The 20,618-nt window shown below is 37.5% G+C and overlaps 2 protein-coding genes and 1 long non-coding RNA gene across 3 annotated transcripts; 1 reads left to right on the plus strand and 2 right to left on the minus strand.

Moving 5' to 3' along the window:
- Window positions 1–2,297: 2,297 nt before the first annotated feature.
- LOC135635983 (uncharacterized) lies at window positions 2,298–7,783 on the plus strand. Its single transcript, XR_010495774.1, has 5 exons — window positions 2,298–2,506; window positions 3,332–3,425; window positions 7,055–7,173; window positions 7,242–7,437; window positions 7,517–7,783. It is a non-coding gene; the product is annotated as an uncharacterized LOC135635983 (long non-coding RNA).
- Window positions 7,784–9,739: 1,956 nt separating this feature from the next.
- LOC103983120 (transcription factor UNE12) lies at window positions 9,740–14,559 on the minus strand. The gene is made up of 7 exons (XM_009400289.3): window positions 14,269–14,559; window positions 14,102–14,191; window positions 13,481–13,600; window positions 12,880–12,945; window positions 12,019–12,084; window positions 10,585–10,659; window positions 9,740–10,220 (listed from the first exon to the last, which is right to left on the minus strand). Exons 1-7 carry the CDS (start codon window positions 14,533–14,535, stop codon window positions 10,002–10,004), a joined length of 903 nt encoding a protein of 300 aa, XP_009398564.2. The 5' UTR covers window positions 14,536–14,559; the 3' UTR covers window positions 9,740–10,001.
- Window positions 14,560–15,646: 1,087 nt separating this feature from the next.
- LOC135634791 (sec-independent protein translocase protein TATA, chloroplastic-like) lies at window positions 15,647–19,916 on the minus strand. The gene is made up of 2 exons (XM_065145393.1): window positions 19,553–19,916; window positions 15,647–15,917 (listed from the first exon to the last, which is right to left on the minus strand). The coding sequence occupies exons 1-2, from the start codon at window positions 19,850–19,852 to the stop codon at window positions 15,777–15,779; spliced, it is 441 nt and encodes a 146-aa protein (XP_065001465.1). The 5' UTR covers window positions 19,853–19,916; the 3' UTR covers window positions 15,647–15,776.
- Window positions 19,917–20,618: the final 702 nt, after the last annotated feature.

The following is a 20,618-nucleotide window of genomic DNA, read 5'->3' on the forward strand; positions in this document are numbered from 1 at the left end:
ATTATACTTGCCCGAACAATCATTAATGTCGGATTGCTCATTGAAAAATTATTAAATTATTAAATTTATTTCAGTGCTAGACGGAGTCGATCTATTTTTTTTCTTCTAAATTTAGTTTTAGTGTCTTAATCTAGTGATAAGACATATGTTGGACTCCAGCAACGTCACAACCCGCGTCGCATCACGCCCCACCAAATCAGCACGAGGGGGATACTTCCCCGCATCGAGCCGAAGTCCGTACCAGAGGCACCCCTCGACAAGTCCCGTCCTGAAAAGCTCGGGACAACGCCGTATGGCACTGTTCCATGCATCCCGGGCAACGGGCGCACAAATGTACTAACTTGCCACTCGGGGATCGATCGTCGCGCTAAATTCGCGTACGACTGATCCTCGCATAGCAGTATAAAAGCTACGAGGGGCATTTGGCCAGGGGACGACAAAAAAGAGAGCGAAACAGGCAACTACTAACTTAAGCTACGAGGGGCCAAAGTCGGGAACCCCCGACAAGGGCCTTCTGTGTAGGAGCTTAGCCACCCTGGGAAGACGGTGTTGATGTCCCAATCAAGAGACTCTCTCCCGGAAGACAGTGTCAGCGTCCCAACCGAGAGAGGCCTTCCCACTGGCGGAGTCAACATCCCGACCGAGAGACATCTTCCTCCGATGGCGTCCACATCCCAACTTCCTAATATAGTTGGCTTCAACACTTCCTCCAACTGATTGTGAATTCCTAACATCGACATGTAGATCAAGCTGAACTAACTCATCGCCCATGACACATCAGTTCACCAAAATCCAGTATTTAGAAAAGTACTATTAAGCCCATTACAACTAAAATAAATGGGTAATGTCTTGCTTTTTGTTGTGATTTTTTTTACCAATAATATTCTAATGTTTTCCAAAATATAGAGATATAAATTTAAGCTTAAGTGGAATAAAATAAAGATGTGTCATCTTTATTTTGATCATTTAAACTCTCATAGAAAATTAGTAAAGAACTAAAACCCATAACAAGGTTGACAATTAAGATAAGTATATATTTGAATCAATTAAAGCCCGATTGTAATATTTTTTAGATAGAGTTATTATGCCTTTATACGATGCAAAAGCTATTATAAATCTTTTTTAAAAACACTATCACTCGATTTGATTTTGTTTTATCATTAAATTGATTTGGTTAGAAAATTGATCGAACCTAATTAGGTTTGAGGGAAAATTTCAGCTATCAACAAGAATAAATTCATCATTATAAAAAATTCAAGCAACACGAAAAAAAGGGGCTTATGAGAAAAACACTAGATAAAATAAAAATAAAATAAAATAAAATAAAAATTCTCAAAATATAGAAGAGACTTTATATATTGATATAAAAAAAATATATAGTTTTAGATATAACAAAATATATTAAAAGGACAAACCATGAAATTTGATGATAACAAATTGAAAATAATGCTAAAATTAATTGTTTAGATAAAACTATTTGATTCTTTGCATTTTCATTCCGATTTAAAACCATTATCAATGATATCGGTGGAACGTTAATAAAAACGTACAAGTAAATGAAAAAACACCAGAAAATAACATGGATAGGAAGGATTATAATAGAAACTACTAAGATATAATAGTTCTATCTATTTGAGGCTACACATGAAAATATTATTATCACGACGACGAGATTAAGAAGAAAAATCAAAATGCATCTACCAAAGTTTTAGGTCACAACTCACGAGTTTATGTGTGCAAATATTTCTAATTTCGAATTTATAATGAAATTTATTTGCACATTAACCCTCGTCTTTCCTGAAAATATCGAAACCTTGGTTTTATTTTCTCTGCGAACTCCATTATCACGCTCGCGTTTTACCTGTGCGTTGATTGGGCAGTATAGTGGGGCCCTTAAAGCGAGAGATAACTGGAAGATAAAGTTTATTTGCATACTACTCCTCGTAATTATTAAAAATTACTTAAAAAACATATTGTTCATTAGCCCGGCCTTTTACCTGTCCATTGATTGGCAATCATGCGGGGCCTAGTAGAACTCGTCCATGGCGCCGGCCTCTCGTGACGGTAAAAACGTAAGCGGGACAAAACCATCGAAACCATGGCGATGTTTCCGTTTTGGGAATCGATCGGCACCCTAGTCTTATACCTCTGCGTTGATTGGTGGAAGTGCGGGGCATCGTGGGACTTGTCCATGGTGCCCACATCTCTCCCTTTGAGCGTACGAGCAGGTTGGCTTGCTGAGGTGGATAATATGTTCCTTTTTAAGACATTTCTTCGAACACCTCGCCTTTTTATCCCGTGTCTTCGTTGGGCCATCCGCTTCCTCTCCGATCGCTCACCTTGCCCATGTTTTCGCCGCGGCCCGGCTCGACCGAGCGTCTGCAGGAGATCGCGAAGCTTTGCCTTCGTCGCTGTCGGTAGGGGTATCTTCTTCGATTTGTTCCACATCGCGTCGTACTCCGACGATGCTGCCATCGCCAGATCCCTTTCTACGGCGCCGAAGTAGGTGAGACCTCTGAAAGACAAATCTATTCGATATATAATCGCGAATATGTTTTGGATGTTTGAAGTGGTTATGTGAACGATATACGATCAACATTGGCTAGTAGGATAGTTCGTAACGAGATGATGATTTCTGTGTGCTTTATATTTTTGCCACTGAGATAGAACAATTTTATTCAAAATGTTCTGCTTTTTTTAAATTATAAATTTTATTTATTGTTTTCAATTTGTGATACCTATTCATGTGTATGAAATCGCTGCATTAAGGTATGTGAGATTATTAGTTTCTCCAAACATCCTGCCCTGCTTCAAACTGCTTGATATTTCCCTATATTACTGCAATTTAGCCATCATATTTACTTTTGCATGCTTCCTGCCTGCAGTAAAATTATTTGTGGTTCAGGTAGGCAATTATCTTCTGGTTTTGTGGAACAACACCATGATTGGTATGCTAGATTCGTGGAATTCAAAAGCCTTACTGAAGTACTTGGGAGTGAAGCACAATGGGCAGGGTTTATAATGCTACCTTTGAACTATCCTTGCTTCATAATATCTGCAAAAGTGACAAGGGGAAGAGTGTTTTCAGTTGGAAAAATGGAGTGCATAGTGATGATTCTGTTACCAGATACTTTTATATTTGATTGCTGTTGATATTCAATATCAACTGCAAGTGCTTCTGACTTGCTTCGTTTGGTAGACCACTTAAGTTGTTCTTTTAGTGATTGGCCAAGTTCATTTTTTGTTGTTTAAATCGAGAATAACCTAAACCACCATATGAAAGTTTCACAATTAATGCTCCCTTTCTCTGTCCTTGTCTATCTGATTGCAGGCTTGATTTCACCCAGGGCTGCTGTGCAAATGCTCCTATGATCTCTTTGGCTGACTGGAGCCAGCACTCAGAAGAATACTCGTAGAATTACTATGTCAGTTCTCTTTGTCCTTCCTTACCTGTAAAACTTCTAATGGATTTCTTTACTTAAAAAGAAGAATCTTGAATATATTTACAGTTTGCTGTTTGTTTTATGGTTACTGCTTAGAGCCAGCTAAGCATAAGACATAATATTATTTGTCTTCCAAAATGGTTGAGTGGCTTAGGCTACGATTTTCTTAGAGCATTTTATTCCAAATCACACAGTGAATACATGTTATAACTGACAAATTATAGTACGGACCATCTTTACTCTCATTTACAAAACACTATTAAATATCATCTACTTACAGTTGCAAATTCTCCAATTGTTTCCCATTAATGTTACTATCAGCTACCTTAGTCTCCACTGTAAACTTAGCTTTAGCGGTATGGGTAACACTATGAATAACTATCTAATCAGACTCACTCTGTTTCTGAAGATCTCAATGTTCCTTTTACCCGCGGTTAGTAGACAATACAAGCAATGACACCTCAAATCACTGATCATATATTTGCTGTTAACATTATTGTAAAACACTAAAACCAATTTATCAATTCCTCCAAGCGTGATCTTGGAATCTTGCAATAGAGCTTTACAGATATAGCTGTTGAAAGACAAGAAAATGATGGATCTGAAATATTCTTTCCATTGTATTGACACAAAACATAGCAAGCCTACTGGAGGATAGCCTCGTTTACTAACAGCTATCAAAAATTGAATGCAAGAAAACACTGCCAAACACAATCTTCTTTCTTTCAGATACATTCCAATGCCTCTTTATTGTAAAACCCATTTGTTATTAGGTTATCATACATTTTTTAACTTCAGTGCTCTCACTGAAATCTACCTTAATTCTTCCCAAATAACTTCAGTTTCATGATTGATAGCTGTAGGTAGAAACCAGTGACCATTAGTGATAACGTCTGAAACGATAGCCTGCAATGGTACCTAAATATCAACATGTCACATCAGAGCACCCTCACAGAACCATTTTTCATACACAAAACTCTTTGACCATTACCAATACATAGCCAAAGACCGTCCGAGTTTCAGCAGTTTATTCCCGGACTAATTAAGGAGATATATCACTCCGGATACTTCTATATTTAAATTTATTATTAGATTCCATTTTACCTAGAAGAAGGAGCTTCATATGAACATAACTAAAGGTTCTTCATTACAGCTGTTGTGTCCCGTGCCAGTAAAGATTTAATACACTGGCACCTTCTTTAAAAGGCTTAGACAATAAATTCCAGTCAACCACCACATGGTTTTTATCTATTCAGCACCGGAACACAAGAATTGTCTACAAACATCTTCTACTTATTTAATAATAATCTTAGGAAATATAAAGGTGCTGCATTAGTAAATCTTCATACCCAGAGGTATAAAACATAGATCACTAGTCGCAGCCTAGCTGGATAACTCAAATTATTCTGGTCCAGCATTTTGTCTTAGCTGATTTTATGAACTAAGATCTGACAATCAGTGACTCATAATCATGATGAGTGCAAGCAAGTACAGGTAAATGTCCCTTCGGTTGAAGGGCAGTTGCTGCATCTTGTGTTCTTCATCTAGGATTTCCAGTTCTTACATCTTCATTTTTGGAGTTTGTTGCCTTCATCATAAATAACACCACTATCACTCTCAAATGTAGCTTTCCTGAGACACACATCATCTGCAAAAATCAATTAACATAGTAATCGCCTCTGCCTGTGAAACTCTAAAGACATTGTGTTATTTTTTCATCTTTACCCCAGTAATGGCTCCCTTGTTGTTCCTTTCTACTACTACCCCTGTGCCTTCTTCCTCAGTTTACCTGTTTCAGGCACCATCTAGATTTAGTTTATAAAAACATTCGATGATGGAACCTTTTTAACAACCTGCAACTCTGTTGGACCAAAGTCTGTCTCTTGTTTCATATTATCCAGTTGGCCATTTTCTCCATTATACAATCTATTCCTTTCCCTCTATGCTGCCCACATTTCCAACCTCTACTTTGTGTTGTTACTCCTGTTTCAGCTTTTCTGGAACTCCTTGTATCATGGTTTGGGCTATCTCTATGGCATTGAGGCAGGATCTTAGTGCACCAATTTTCCATACTTTCTTATAGAAGTGCAAATGCAATCAAGAATTACATGCATGGTAGTATTATGATATCTGTTACACCATAAATAAGTGGATTGTATAAATCTTTCTTCACGAGATCACACCCACTAGCAAAAATTTGGTGCCAAGGGCCACAAAAGTAAAGCTTAATCTTGTTAGGCAACTAGATGTCCCAGCAATGGTACTATCTACTTCCTTTTGTAGTATTTGTAGTTTTCTTGTTATGTTTGATATGTGTGTTCATTTTTGGTAAAGGAGAGTGTATAGAAATTTTTAGTGAATGTGAGTAATGACTCCTGGGAAAGAGAAGAAAACATTATTGTCTTTATTAAAGGTCTTTGCCAATTTTGTAACTTTTAAGATCTGGTGACAATAATATTTACTTTTGGAGAATTTATTATTTACTTTCTAGGTCTGATGTATGAATTTGTTTTTGGCCTAGTGTCAAGCAATTTTGGATTATATTTGCATGAATTCTACACATCAGTCAGGAGTTTTTTTTTTTTCCGAAAGATCCATGCTTACCGCTTGATAATGAATTTGTTTTCGGCATAGTGTCATGCAATAATAAACAACAGTTGGCGATAGCTATAGAGGACTACGTTGTTTTAATGGTAAATTAGTCTTTTATGATCGGAGATTCAGAGAGGCCAAGGTTTTAGACGTGAAATAGTCTCTCTGCTTGTAGGACCTCGGTATATTAAGTTTGCTGCTTTGCAATATGGGTGACTACAATTTGAGTCATGAAATGACCTATTTACATAGAAGAATAAGGCTATGTATAGATCTGAATTAGCAGGGGCCTTGTGTACCGAGTTCACTCTTTTCTGACTTGTTGGAGATAACTATCCTAGGAGCTCATGTGGAAGGCCACCACCAATATGATTCCAACTATTCTTGCTATAGGAGAATGTGATCATATATTTGTGAAGCTTATATGAAATTTCCTATCTTTTTCTTCATTCTATTCCATGGAAACATTAACAAACATGGTATATTAACGGCACTTTTCACCTTCTTGACTTTTTTTATAAACTATTGCAATTTAGGAAGTTCACTTGTATCACACAGCATTCCCAGACCTGCAAGGGATGGTATCTTGATGGTGCGGTAACTTTGGAGCATGTTTATGTTAGCAACCATAGAGAAAGTCATAAATAGGAAGATTGCTTTAAACAGAGTTACTTTAGGATGCTGAATGGTACCTTTTCATCAACCTGAAATTTTCATTGAATTTAATTTGGGTACCATGAAAGTCTTTTCTGACTTTTAGCTCTTCTAGGGCTAGTAATAAGAATTCAGGTCACAGTTAAATTATGGTACTATTGATTTTTCATTGCATGCTACACAAAACTCCTTTCTTTTCTTTCCCTTTTTTTTTTTTGCTTTTTTTCTTTCCTTTTTGTGTTAACTTTGCTACAGCACAATTACAAGTAGTATCAATACTGCAAATGATCTAATGATCTACATCAGATTAAGTTACAATCCCAGTGGTTTATATATTAATTTTCTGTGCATCATGTCATTGTCAGGTGAGCAAGTGACTGATATTTATGGGCGTTATTTTCACATCGTAGTTCCTGTCATGTTTCTCCAGGAAAATGTCACACCAAAATGAATTGTTGAGGGAAAGGAAGAAAAACCGCAAGTGGTCAGTGATGAAAGTAATCCTTTGCTGATCTCTGTACTTGCTTGATAATGATTTTTATTTTTATGTAGGTTGAATGCAAAATCTAAATCGGATGAGGGGACTAGCTGTGGGGAGCACTACCTTGCTCGGAGAACCCAAACCTCCCCTTTGCAAGTATCTAGATTACTGCTGAATTCCTCTGGAACTGTCATGAACATTAGGAACAATTTGGTAACTTGGCCTTGACACAGGAGGTTCCCTGTGATCAGCGATGAGGAGTTCTGGGTATACAAGTCACTTCCATTGTTTCAAGTAAGATTTCTTGTTGCACTGCTTAGTTTTTATGCGATTGTTTCGTTTGCAGTAGCAACATTATCATCGCAAAGTGAGTTACCTTGGTGGAATGAAGTGAAATTGGTGCTGACAGCTTTCCTTACACGCCTTGCCTTCTAGTTAGCTTTTTCTTACACATCATTATCAGATACAGGCTGTATTTTTTTGTGGACATTTTCTTGCCTTCTAGTTAGCTTTTTCTTGCACATCATTATCAGATACAGGCTGTATTTTTTGTGGACATTTTTTCTTCAGAGGAATAAATATGATAACATTCTGACTGGAAAAAAGAAAGTTATGCTTAATTAACCGATTTCAATTGCTTAGCTTGCCATGTTCACTTTCTTGCATTGCATTTTGTGATTGCAAGCCAATTGTATTTATGTCTTACACTAATTACTTTGTTCGAGTAAATCATTGAGAATTTGTTATTGGTTATCTCTTTGAACTGTACATTATGGACAAATGTTTCTTCAGGAATAAGTGTTTTCCCTGGAATTTTTCTTTTCCTGGATATCTGATCTTTCCAAGGAATTCATTTGTTTTCACTGGCATTGAGATAATTGTTCTTGGACTTCATCAAACAAACTTTGTCTCTATTTAGAAGTAGTTAGTTTAGTTGCTAGATCCTCATTTACTAGAAACTTTAATATGTTCTTAGATTCATGTTTCTAAAAGAAAGCTGTAATATTATCCTTAACAGAGAGTTCGAAAATTAGGTGAACATCACATTGGTGAAGATCTTTCTAGCTGAGTTCAATTGCCAATCTTAATTTCCTAGAAACTTTAATATGTTCCTAGATTCATGTTTTTAAGAGAAACCTGTAACAATATGTTTAATAAATAATTAGTTTAAAAAAATAAGTGAACATCAAATTGATGGTGTATTTCTTAAATGGAAGATAATCAAATACTTTTTCTCTTTTGCAAAATTGCTTCTCTACTATCTAGATGATTAATCTTTAATGTCGAGTGATAGTGGTAATGCGTTTTAAAGTATTGGTCTAATGATGATATACTAGATCAACTTATTAAGAGTTGAAGACTCGAAATCTTATTCGATAAATTTTATACATCTAGCATTGATCTAGCGGTGTGTATTAGACCTACTTATGATGTTTTGAAACCTCATTTGATAAATTTTGAGATGTCAATCAACTTAGTTGGTAAAGTGATCAACCAATGATAGCAAATCTTAGAATTAAATTTCATCTTTATCATTTATCCTTTGAAAAAAGTATATATATATATATATATATATATATATAATATTCTCGTAAAATCTAGAAGTAACGAGAGCCTTGTTTATCGAGCACGCGTATTGGAGTTGGTGGTCGTTCTCGAGCACCAGTAGCTGATTGGTGAACAGCCGGCAATAATTGTGAGAAGCTGCAGTTTGAGTGGTGAACGTGGAGCAATAATTGTATGCACTCACTCATCAGCTATCATGGATGGGTGGGCACCCACCACAGCAGTCACAATAGCCAGATCTGCACCTGCAGCAGTGGAGAGAAACACATCATCCATTTTGCTGGTGCAGTTGCTGAATGGAAAACACTTCGATCCACTGCGACTACTCAACGCGTTTCCGAACATTGTAATCCTATTGCCAAGAAGTCAGCAGTTTTGACACCACCAAGCACACCCAATCCTCCGCCCCCACTATTCTGTGTCAAGTGCTTGTGGGGGCCTCCAACAAGAGAAGTAAATTAGTGCGAGTGGCATCAGTGTTCACATAGCATGCCTAGCTGAGCACAGCTCAAACAAGGAATTGAATCAATGAGAGAGAGAGAGAGAGAGATGGCAGATACCTCTGTTATCCATAATGGCAAGAGAAAATATTAGAAGTACAGGCCTAGCTGAAGCTCAAACAAGGAATTGAATCAGAGAGAGAGAGAGAGAGAGAGAGAGTTTGGCAAAAGTCTCTGCCTTCCATAATGGCATGATCAAAACACAAAAAGTACAGGCCACTTACAGGACACACCCCCACTAGAGAGCAGATTGAGTGCATGATCATATCAGCCATCCTTTGACTAAATCTTTCTGAGTAGCACTTTGAGAGAAATAAAGCCATCACAATCACCATCACCATCACCATCACCATCATCATCAACAGACATTTCAACTTTTAATTTCTATGAGGTATCTCATAGTACCCCAAAGCTATCAATATCCCCTTTTTTATCAGTCCCACCTCCCACTACAGAAAAAGCGGTCCCCCACAACAGAGTGCATGGTCAGTGCACTACAAATATGAGCAGGAAAAGAACTTTCCCAGACTTTCTTTGATCATTCAAGAGCATATTAGCAGAAACGAGTAGAATATTTTCTGACCATAGGCTTGCAATTATACAACCCTTGACCCAAAGAGAGAGAAACGGAGGATGAAGACATCATTTGAGAGATGTGCAAACTGGGGACTTTTTGGGGTCATGATCTACATACTGTTAGGAGGATCCAAGAATGTGACTTCCTTCCTAACACAATGATGAGACTGGTGCAGTCGATTGCGTCTGTTATGAAGGGGTGTTGGGTTCAGGCTTGACTGGTTGAGCTTCGGGCTGATGCGTGTCGTAGATTGCCATCGCGAGTGAGATTGGCATCATACAGAGCGCCTTCGACTGAAGGAACTGCATTGCTGCTCCGATATCCTCCTCCATAAGCTTTGCTACTTGCCGTTCTGTGCCATCTGTCGACCACTTCTCCCATACCTGTTGCTTGCTACCTGCCTCTCCCTGATGAAAGTTGAGCAGGAAGGCTATCAGATCAAAAAATACACCTTCATAATTACAGAAACATTAATGTACATAAACATTATGTTAACAAATGAACTGAATCAGTAAGATGTCACAGCATGCATCAACAGCATCACATAAACAAAGAAAAGAGTCACTAAGATGCACAGATGGATATATGAGAAAGAACTAAATAACATAAATAAATTACATACAAACATCATCAAGTATTCAAGATTGTTTTGTTAGCTGCCATATAAAGCAAGAGCACATACAAAACACAGAGTAACCAACTGAAAGAGGATTGCCCGTGCAAAAGTAAAATAAGTTTTATCTTACAAGAAGTCAGGTATTGGTTCCATACCTCAACTGACAGTGGAATATCAGCTATCAGCTGTGCCACCGCACCAGCACCTCCTAGCCTGCTCATGCTTAGAACCTTTCATTAAAAAGATCAGATGAGTTTAAAAATGCACTTTGAAAAGAAAGTAGTCAATAGATCATATGGATACAACAGCATAGTTCTAATTAGCAGGTGAAGAACTATGAATTACTGGGAAATACTTCATGAATAGGACTATGACACAATTTTATCAGTGGAGCCCAGAAGCATGCCATTAGAATGAATTGCTAAAATGGTATATAAAACCCCACAGGATAATGGTGAAAACACTCAAGTTTTGGCATACATCAAAGAGGACTAGTACCACTGGTCCATTCCATTAGAAGCCTCTTTGAGAACATCACCCATACCCTGAATGATACAAATTGAGACAACCAACCTATTTTTATTATTCAGGATTAATCCCCCAGCAACCTAAGTGGCTGCATTTGCTTTTTTTGTTGCTATTTTTTCATTAGCATTGCCTTTTGAGTATTGGCTGTATATGAGAAATATTTGACAACTTATATTCATCAATAGATTTACTATAATTACATTAATAAAGTTGGAATGAGCTGCAACTAATGCATAGTGTAATGACTCATATTGGACTTAAAGTGACATGAGAGAAAGTCAGCAAAAGTGTCAAGTCATCAGTAGATCCATTATAATTGCGTTGATAAAGTCGGTATGAGATAAGGCACCTCATGTGTACATCTTGACTCATTGGACAATGATAGGCTAATTCATATTTTATGGCAATTAAAGAGAGTTTTTTTTTTTTTTGCAAAGGTTAAGTGACGAGGGCAAGATTTGAACCCAGTACCTTGCGATAAATTGTCAAAATCTTTATTAGCTAAACTAGCTGATACTTTCATGAACTTCAAAAGAGAAAGTTGGTAAGGCAAAGGCTAGACAAAATATAATTCATAGAAACTAGGTGCTATCACCTATGAATATTTCAAAATTTTTCGTACCAACTTCCAAATCCACAACTTAGTAGGCCAATCATAAAGCAAGTGGAAGGAGCTTCTAATGAAGAAAATTATAATTTTTGGTTCAGCTATTAGTGTCAAGGTGATGTACTTATCAGATGAACATCCAAAAGAAAGAGAGAGGAGAGTGGTAGCTATAGCTATGTGTGATAAGGATTTTTGTATATGCTAAAAAGGGAAACTCAATAAATTTTTGCATATGCAGCTAAATTGAAATAAATGGTTGCTTGAGACAACCGTGTAGGAAAGATTGCATCAAAGTATGTACAACTGATGATTATTCATTAAAACTCTTAAATTACACTAATTTAGTGAAAATAAGTTCAAGCCTCAAAGAAGCAATGACTAGTCAACTTCAATTCAAACATGAGTATCACTTTTGCTTCCAGCAAACTAAGTATTACCAAAAATATATATTTACCTTCACTTGCAGCCTCAAAAACTTAACATAGTCCAAAATCTCATCAAGCATGGCTGCTCTATCTGTCTGCAGGAAATACACAATGGACAATACTAGTTAATATCCAACAATAAAAGAGATACAGCTTTTATTTAATAATATCCCAGATTACTAAGGTAAGGAATGTTTCCAATTTATCTATATTACTAAGGTAAGGATGGTTCCAATTTGAACTTTTACTAAAGTACAGATTGTTCCAATTTTAACTATGTTACCAAACATCATCAACCATCTTTGTTTTGGAGAACAAAATCCAAGGGACACAAATGCCACAAGAAACTAGTATTTCAAACCAGAAAAGGCCCACAACCTAGAGACAAAACTTTAAGAGACAGGAATGAAAGGGAGATGTATGCTTACTTTAAGGAAGAGCATGAAATGTTATGGGGTGTATGCAAGTTGTCCAGCAATAGATAAATTGTTATATGCACTGATGATGGACCTGGAAGGAGGATTTTTAGAAGCTTAATAACTCCATAAAGTTATTCAAATATGATTTTTTAAGCATAAAAAAATCAAGTGGACTGAAGAAGAAGCTTCAGTAGTAAAAGTCACCTTTTTTGTCCTTCCCTTTGCAATATACACAAACAATAACAAAGGTCAAAATTCTTGTGTCCCATAGAAACTTAAGAATATGGAGACAGATTATGTGACCCGAATATGCAGTAACTGAACCAGATTTTGAGACTGAGAGGAACTTTAAAGAAAACAATACTTCTCAAACAATAATTTGTGAATAGGACTATAATATGGCACCAAAATAAGATGTCCATATTCTAAACTCTGTGAACAGGAAAAGTAAACAATTCTCATATTAACTACCTTGTTCGTGTTGGGTACCAATTCCTGCAATGCTCTAATTCTTTCTGCGATTCTTTCTCTACGTAGCTGCACTCAGAAAGGAAAAAATTAAATGCAGTAGGGCAGGTGTGAATATGCATATAGGAAATATCGAACAGAATAGCATCTTAAGAACAGTATTTTCCCTATGTACTGAGAAAACATTAATTCCAAACAGAGTACAAAATATAATCGACAAAAAGTTATGAACTTGATTCGGTAGTGTATAGAGAAAATAAACCAAGATTGAGTAAATTCCATAAAAAACTCAATAACTTAATGTATATAATGACCACACGAACAAACAAGTTAAACACTTAGTGTTTAGGTCTTGGTTATTCGAGTCTCACAAAGATTCATAGGATCAGATGTTGACAACGAGACATTAACGACACACTGCAGCCTTGTGTCTCAAGAATAAGGCTTCACTAGGAATGAGAACAGAAAAGTGAAACAATTTCCCACATAGGAAAGATGATTATGCTGATGGATATGGAAAAATCACATAAGTTTCAATAAATAGCAACATCTTTTCACCATCAAGTGTAAGGAAGAGTTTGGTTGATGAGATGTCAGAACTTACTCGCTCAGCAATGCTATGAGGGTCAGTGGCCTGGCCGCGCCTTGCCCGCACCTTTGGTCGTGGCGCTGGAGGTTGTGGCATCGAAGCAACTCCACCTTGCTTTGCTTGACCATGGAAAGCCTACAAGATTTGGAAATAGAACCTCAAATAAACAAAGATGACTAACATATGAATCCCCCAACGATTTCAGAAATGAAAACCACCACAGAATAAGCATCAGAGGAACAAATATCTATGCAAGCACCTGCTACAACAAGTTGCTTTCCTCAGTCCATATTCTTGCATGTTCTTTGTCACCCAAGATAACATAGGATCCAGGCTTCTTAATTATAGAAGCTTTTCTTAAGGTATCAAACATAAAGTTGACTTGCAATCAATGATTTTTCAGCTTACTGATCATTTCAAAGGTTTCAAGAGAGGGTTTTCTTTGTTTCTTGCTTAATAGAGAGCAAGAAACAAATCCAAAAAAACTTGTAAAAGCAAAAATGAATGCAAATTTAAAGATTTATGGGGATGAAGGGCAACTCGAACATAGTCCTGTAAAAGAACTACAGTTGGATACCTAAATAAAATTGGAGGATTACACATCAGAAAGGAAGCATTTTTGAGAATATAACGGACCTGAGGAGGAGGATTAGGTCGAATTTGATACGATTGGAGGTGCCCGAAGCCCGGAGCAAACAACCCCGCCGACGGAAACGTATCCCTCTCCTGCTTCAAATCCACGAAATTAACGAACACATGGAGAAGCGGGAAGCGAAAGAATAAGAATAGAATCATGGGCTCACCGTCTTCCCCTCGGGGTCCTCGCGGTGGCGCTTGCCGCTGGAGGAGCCCTGCTCCAAGCTCAGCCCGAGGGAGAAGGGGCCCCCTCCGCCGGCGGCGTCGGCGGAGTTGCGGTGGAGGGGTACCCCCGCGAGGCCGCCGTCGGGTCCGGCGAGGCCCGTGTCCCCGGCCGCGACGTAGGACGAGGGCATGGAGAAGATCTGCTCGAAGAAATCGTCGACTATGCCCTCGGGCTGCTGCTGCGGCGGCGGCGGCTGGTGGTTCGCCATATGGGGGTGGGGGTGGGGGGGGGGTGTGGGGGTGTTGGCGGAATACGGCTTATGTTTGGTGACGGAGACGGAGGAATGTTGGAGATATCATTCTTATTATTATATATGGAGATAAAGGAGGGGGAAAGCAAGTTTGAAAGGGAATATTATATTATATATATATATACATATATATACACACACACACATATATATATATATATATATATATATATATATATATATATATATACATACATACATATATATATATTGTATATATATATATTGTATATATATATATATATGTATATTATATGTATGTATATGTATATACATATATATACATATATATGTATATATATATATACACATATATATATATATACCCTTCCATCAAATATTATCAGGTAACTGTACGGATCTTTTGGTTATCGTTTTGTATATAGTAAAGGTTGATATTAATTTTTATGACTCTAAATTGTGATATGAAATATCATTTTCTTAGGGGGTGCATAAATAAATCTTAGTGCTATTTCGGGGAGATAAATCACCCCTGAAAGAAATTCCAGGGGTGATTCACCCCGTCTATATATAACTTCCAATTCTGAACCAAAAAAAAAAGAAAACTATTTCCTCTCCTTTTTCTTCTTGAAAAAAAATTAAAACGTGATTAATTTTGATCTCTCAAAATGTGCAGTGTGCAATGCAGAGCATGAATCCTCCCATGGAAACAGTTAATACACATTTGATGACAAGGTCAAATGATTATCCTAATCCTACTTAACACATTTGATGTGGTCAAATCATCTTCTTAATATTCTTTAGTCAGACATTAAACCATCTATTCATCAATCAACACTTCCATCAAGGCTTTAAGCCCAATTTATGGCTTAGATATAAGAGCCTAGTAGACTACACTCCAATCTTACCTACTTGACAAGCTCATCCATGTCTCACTGCCTGCATAATTGGTCTTGCAATTTCTATCCTGGGATATGAGTCTCAGTTTTTCTCTGGAGGTCAACAGTGAGTTTTAGAAGTCCAAACTTGAAATGGACAAGAACAGAAGCTAACAGAATAGCAATACATCACTAGGCACTCATAATATTGCAGGAATATAAGCAGCTAGTGAAGCACAAGAAATGCAGCAAGTAATTTTGGCTAAATCTTACTGTCCCATGTCTGTTGCATAAGAGAAGAACCCCGTTACTACTTAATGATACAGCATTGGAACAAGAATGGTCTTTGTCAACAGCTCATTATGTACTGTCCTTGGTGCCTGAGGTTTCAAGCTCCTTCTTGTCATCTTCACTGCTAACTGCTTTGGGACTTTCCACCGAAGGTGGATTACTTGAGTCTTCAGGATCCTTCTTCAACTCGGTTTCGAATTCTTTTGCGGCCTGTACAAAAATTGAAGATAGGGTGTTTAGTATGACAGATCACAGAAGTTCAACATCGAAAGCAATATACTCTATGCACGTGATTCTTGCATGGATAATGATCTGATGAAATCTGGCAACTGAAGAATAGCACGTGGAACATGAACAAAAGAAATGCATACCATTAATCAAGCTAGAAAAAAGAAAAAATTATGGGTAAGAAAATCACACTTTTAAATGGAAGGAATATGCTTGAAGCGTTAGCCATCGTCCCTTGTTTTAGATAGTAGGTCATCTTACTCTCCTGGTGGAATGCCTGACTTTCAATCTCCACACTGTGCAAGTTATGCAGTTTCCTGCTGTTACAGTGGATGATACCCCTCCTTCATGTGTTATCAGTTTGAAAATGTTTGATAGACTTTGAATACTACCTTCTACTAGCAGGAAACTTAAGCTATTTAACCACAGAAAATGGATTTCAGTCATTTCACCTGCTTCACCTATGTTCAACAAGACTACTACTGATGAGAAGCCAGAGGTGGGCCCTCAAGGATTCATATCTTTTACCACAAAGACACAATGCTTGCGTGTAGTAACCATAGTCTCACAATAAATGGTCAGTCCATGAGCAACACAAATGCTTATATTCATAGCACTCACAATAAAGATTCTCAGAAGGAAACAAACTTAAAACCAGCTCGGATATGCTGTAATATTACAGCATCTATTCTATCCATGATAAATTAAAACAGACCCTAGGATTATAGTGCAAAGTTCTGCAGTTTTAGAATCCCAACCTTGTTCGAGGACCTCTATATGCAAAGTAAATAAGTCTCTGGTACAGCACCCACAAAAATTTACTATCATCATAATATATTAGTTGAAGGCAATTAAATCTAATTGGTATTTGTTTGTATTTTGTCTCTGGGTGTGACACTGATAGTCATTAAAAATTAAGAAAAAATGGATCAGAGACATTTGTGAATCAGGTCATGTTTAAATCAGAGAGAGATGGCAAAAAGTGGTCCATCTACCCAGTACATGCTGGGTGAATCAAGTCCTTGATCAACAAAGCCTGAGTTGCACTTACACGAATTGCATGTATACTTTCATAACTGGAACAACTGTGTTTTTGTGGAAACCAAGACAAATCACAAAAAAAACTACACAACTTCTCGAGGAAACCAAGTAAAAACAGACTGCAGCTGAAAGGTCATGCTTCAATAATTTATAGAAAACAACACTATAAATATTGATATTGTAGACTTACGCAGCTCTGATAAGAAAGAAAGCCAAGTACTGCATTATTAGATAAGATACAACAAAATAACTCATAGTGAACCCTACACTTTTATCATCAATGTAAATTAGACAGAGGAAACATTGACAATGTTCTAAAAGGTCCATAAAGGTATTGTATTGACAAAAGTTTTAGCCTTTATGGGAGACCAACATCAATAAATTCTTAAAACCAACCCACGAAACACAATAAATTCACACTCAACTGAAATAACTAACTCATGGTCAAGATGCAGCACAAAATTAGAACTCAAGTCTAAGGTATGCACTAACTAAACCAAAAAATAAATAATTTCATTTCCGGTGCTCTTCTGGAAACAGTTGACAAGAAGTAACAAAAAAGGAATTTAAGTTTCCAAAGCAGTGATATATAGGCACTGAACTGGAGTGGTCGGGGCTCTTCTTTTAACTTTAAACTCCAGTCACCTCATTTTTTAAGACCGATTAGAACTTCACTTGGCTATGTAAAAGCCCTACTGATGCCTCTAGCACACAACCACACAGGTACCACTGAGACATCATTGAGACAGCTGCAAGGATGGGGGAGGCGGAAGAGAAGGCTGGAGAAGGGGACGAAAAATGCGTTCTTTATTTTTTTATTGTTATTGATTGTCTTTGTGCTCTTTCTTCTTCTTTGGCTTCCCTACAACCACTGTGTGACATGACAATTCTCCACCCATGCCATGAGAAGTCATGAGCCAGCCAGTGACCAAGATCCCCTGGTCTTGATAAATGCTTAAATCCCTGGATGGGTGTCTCCAAGAAAAATGTTGACAAATTATTAATTATTCACCAGCCATTAAAACAAAAAAAGGAGTGTTTGACCACTTTCCCTCACGTAAACATTAAAAGTGTTGAGCTATTCTAATCCTTCAGATTCAGTTAGTTTATGTTGATGAGATTTTTGGCTACTTTGCCTCATCAAATCTTTTAATGAAAGTTCCAGATGAATTTCTTTTGCAAACTAATGAACAAACTTTGGTGCTTGATTGTTAATGTTTCTGATAAATAAAGAACTGTTTTTTACTATTTAGTCTCTTCCTATTAGTAATCATAAAAGGATGTCACATCTGCATCACAATTAACCTTGATTCGAATGTTGCTGGCTCAGGCAACTCTAAAACCAGACAGATAAATACTTGCTTTCCAGGTAGAAGAAATTTTGAACAATAACATGCTTTCGCTCTGTTGGTTTCCAACTCACTTCACTTTATCCAAAATTTTTAAGCCATCGTCTGCTTCTTCTCGTGCAGTACAGTAACAATATCAGCAGTATCGAGTGTTCATTTCCAACCCACCTCACTATATTTATTTATTAAATAAGAAAATGTTCCTTCTTGTACAGTACAGTTACATCATCAGCACTCATAATTAATTACAAATTCAACCAAAAGAGCAATCACCTCCAGAGAATGCTTGTTTGTTATAAGCTCATTCAAATCAATTCTGATGCCTCATATAATTTATGACCAAAAACCTGATTTCCAATCCCATATAGCTCACAAAAATTGTACCTATGTTCTAACATTTGACAATGTTCCAACTTTGCTTCCCCTCTGATATTTTCGAAATGCTGATTCTAACAGCTGTTACCAATCTCCTTAGAGTTCCAGCTTCCAATTGGTTCCTTTATGCACAAGGCGTATTTGATTGCCACGATATCATAACCACAAATAGTTTCTCTTGGCACAGGTTTGGAGTGCCAGAAAAATATCATTCTTAACCAACCTTTAGTTGTTCACATTACAACATTAGGAGTCTCTACAAAGCCCCCTTGTAAACACCTCTGATGACTTGATTACAGTCCAGGAGCCACAAGTCCAGTAGTTCATCTACACTAAAAGTAGCATTTCAGACGGTCAAGGTCAAGTAATGATCCATGACCATGTTCCAACTTCCATCAGTTTTACCAATACCATAACCACTCACTTGTAATAGAGTACTCACAAGATTACAGTAGTGCAATAACAATAAATTAGGTTAACCAAATAAGGTTTAAGAGATTGGCCGATCTAGACTACTTTAAACTATTCCTAATTTGACTAAAAAATCAAGCTTAGTTTATGCAACTTGTACACGGGAATCGGACTCCAGTATTGATCAAGATGTCTGCTCAACTTATAAGAACGACCATATGCCCTCATCGTCAATCTCAATTGACGATTGACCATAAGGTGTATCGCTCATTGTAAGTCGTTCCAGCATCCCAAATCTAGTTCTAACAAATGGTCTTATCAAGATCCGGCAGATCCCAGAGTGGTTTCACTACAATATATAATGTCAAACAACATAAACTAATAAAGCTGAAATGAAGCAAATCCAGCGACCAAAATGCTCGAGAGGCGAACGAGAAGAACCTGTTGAAAGCTCTTGATGGTCTTACCGAAGCTCCGCCCGATCTCGGGGAGCTTCTTCGGGCCGAAGACGAGCGCCGCGACTCCGGCGATCACGACGAGCTCGGGGACCCCGAGTCCGAACAAGCAGCGGCACCCGAGGGCGCCGCCCCCGTGCTGCCGCCGAAGAAGGGGGGCGCGGGCCGCCCTCCCTCCGCCGGAGACGAGGAACAGGGAGCTGGAGGAGGCGAGGGAGGAGGGTTTCCTCAGGACCCGAGGCGTGGATGCCATTAGAGAGGTAGAAGGAAACGCCATGGCGGCCATCTTAGGATCAGCTCGCTCGCTCCTTCCGTATCGGAGTCCACTCACGCCTTCAAGACGCTTGATATTTTTCCTCGTTTTGTCTCTTACCATTGGAGTGAGTGGGTTACTGATCGAATGGACCGGATCAACCGATTTCGTCGTAAGAAACAGATCGGACCGCTGAGTCGAACCGGAACCACCATCAACAAGACCTTGACTCGGTCCGTCGTCGTCCGGGGACTGATTGAACCGCCCATGGCCGATCTGGTTCATAGAAACCGTAAGAACCAGCCAAATCAAACCGAATCATTCTGGTTCTATCATCAAAATGACTTAAAAGCCCTAGGTTCCAAGTCATCTTATTCCTTTGTCGAGGATATTATAGTCTTTTGGAAAAAGACAAAAAAAGGAGAAGATTATAGGAAAGAAAGAAGGAAATATAAAATATAAAATACTTTCATGTATAGTTCTTTAGAAATTTGTTTATCTTATCAAACACACAGTTTGATCAATTTGGTCTTTATTTTCATTTTTTTTAGTTGGTCGATGCATTTCAAAAAATTTTCAAGCAAACATCATAAAATCAAAAACATGTTATGGACTGCAAATAAGAGAAAATCTTATTTTTGCATATATAACTTCTCATCATACACATGTTTTTGCACTGCCCCTCTAACTTGATATATGCATCATAATATCAATTTATATTTAGATAAATGTCTCTCTAGTATAACACAATAATGAAAATGTAACTGTCTCAACTATTTGAAATCAAACAAATAAAACA

The sequence above is a fragment of the Musa acuminata genome, chromosome BXJ3-4, assembly GCF_036884655.1.
Source record: "Musa acuminata AAA Group cultivar baxijiao chromosome BXJ3-4, Cavendish_Baxijiao_AAA, whole genome shotgun sequence".
In the NCBI taxonomy this organism is placed as follows: domain Eukaryota; kingdom Viridiplantae; phylum Streptophyta; class Magnoliopsida; order Zingiberales; family Musaceae; genus Musa; species Musa acuminata.

Excerpts from the sequence above, each read along its gene's own strand:
- LOC103983120 (XM_009400289.3), bottom strand. The coding sequence starts at position 14,535 with ATGGCGAACCACCAGCCGCCGCCGCCGCAGCAGCAGCCCGAGGGCATA. Across the intron at positions 12,946-13,480 it reads CTCATAGCATTGCTGAGCGA|CTACGTAGAGAAAGAATCGC; the intron begins GTAAGTTCTGAC and ends TTCTGAGTGCAG. Across the intron at positions 10,221-10,584 it reads ATATTCCACTGTCAGTTGAG|GGAGAGGCAGGTAGCAAGCA; the intron begins GTATGGAACCAA and ends AACTTTCATCAG.
- LOC135634791 (XM_065145393.1), bottom strand. The coding sequence starts at position 19,852 with ATGGCCGCCATGGCGTTTCCTTCTACCTCTCTAATGGCATCCACGCCT. Across the intron at positions 15,918-19,552 it reads CCATCAAGAGCTTTCAACAG|GCCGCAAAAGAATTCGAAAC; the intron begins GTTCTTCTCGTT and ends ATTTTTGTACAG.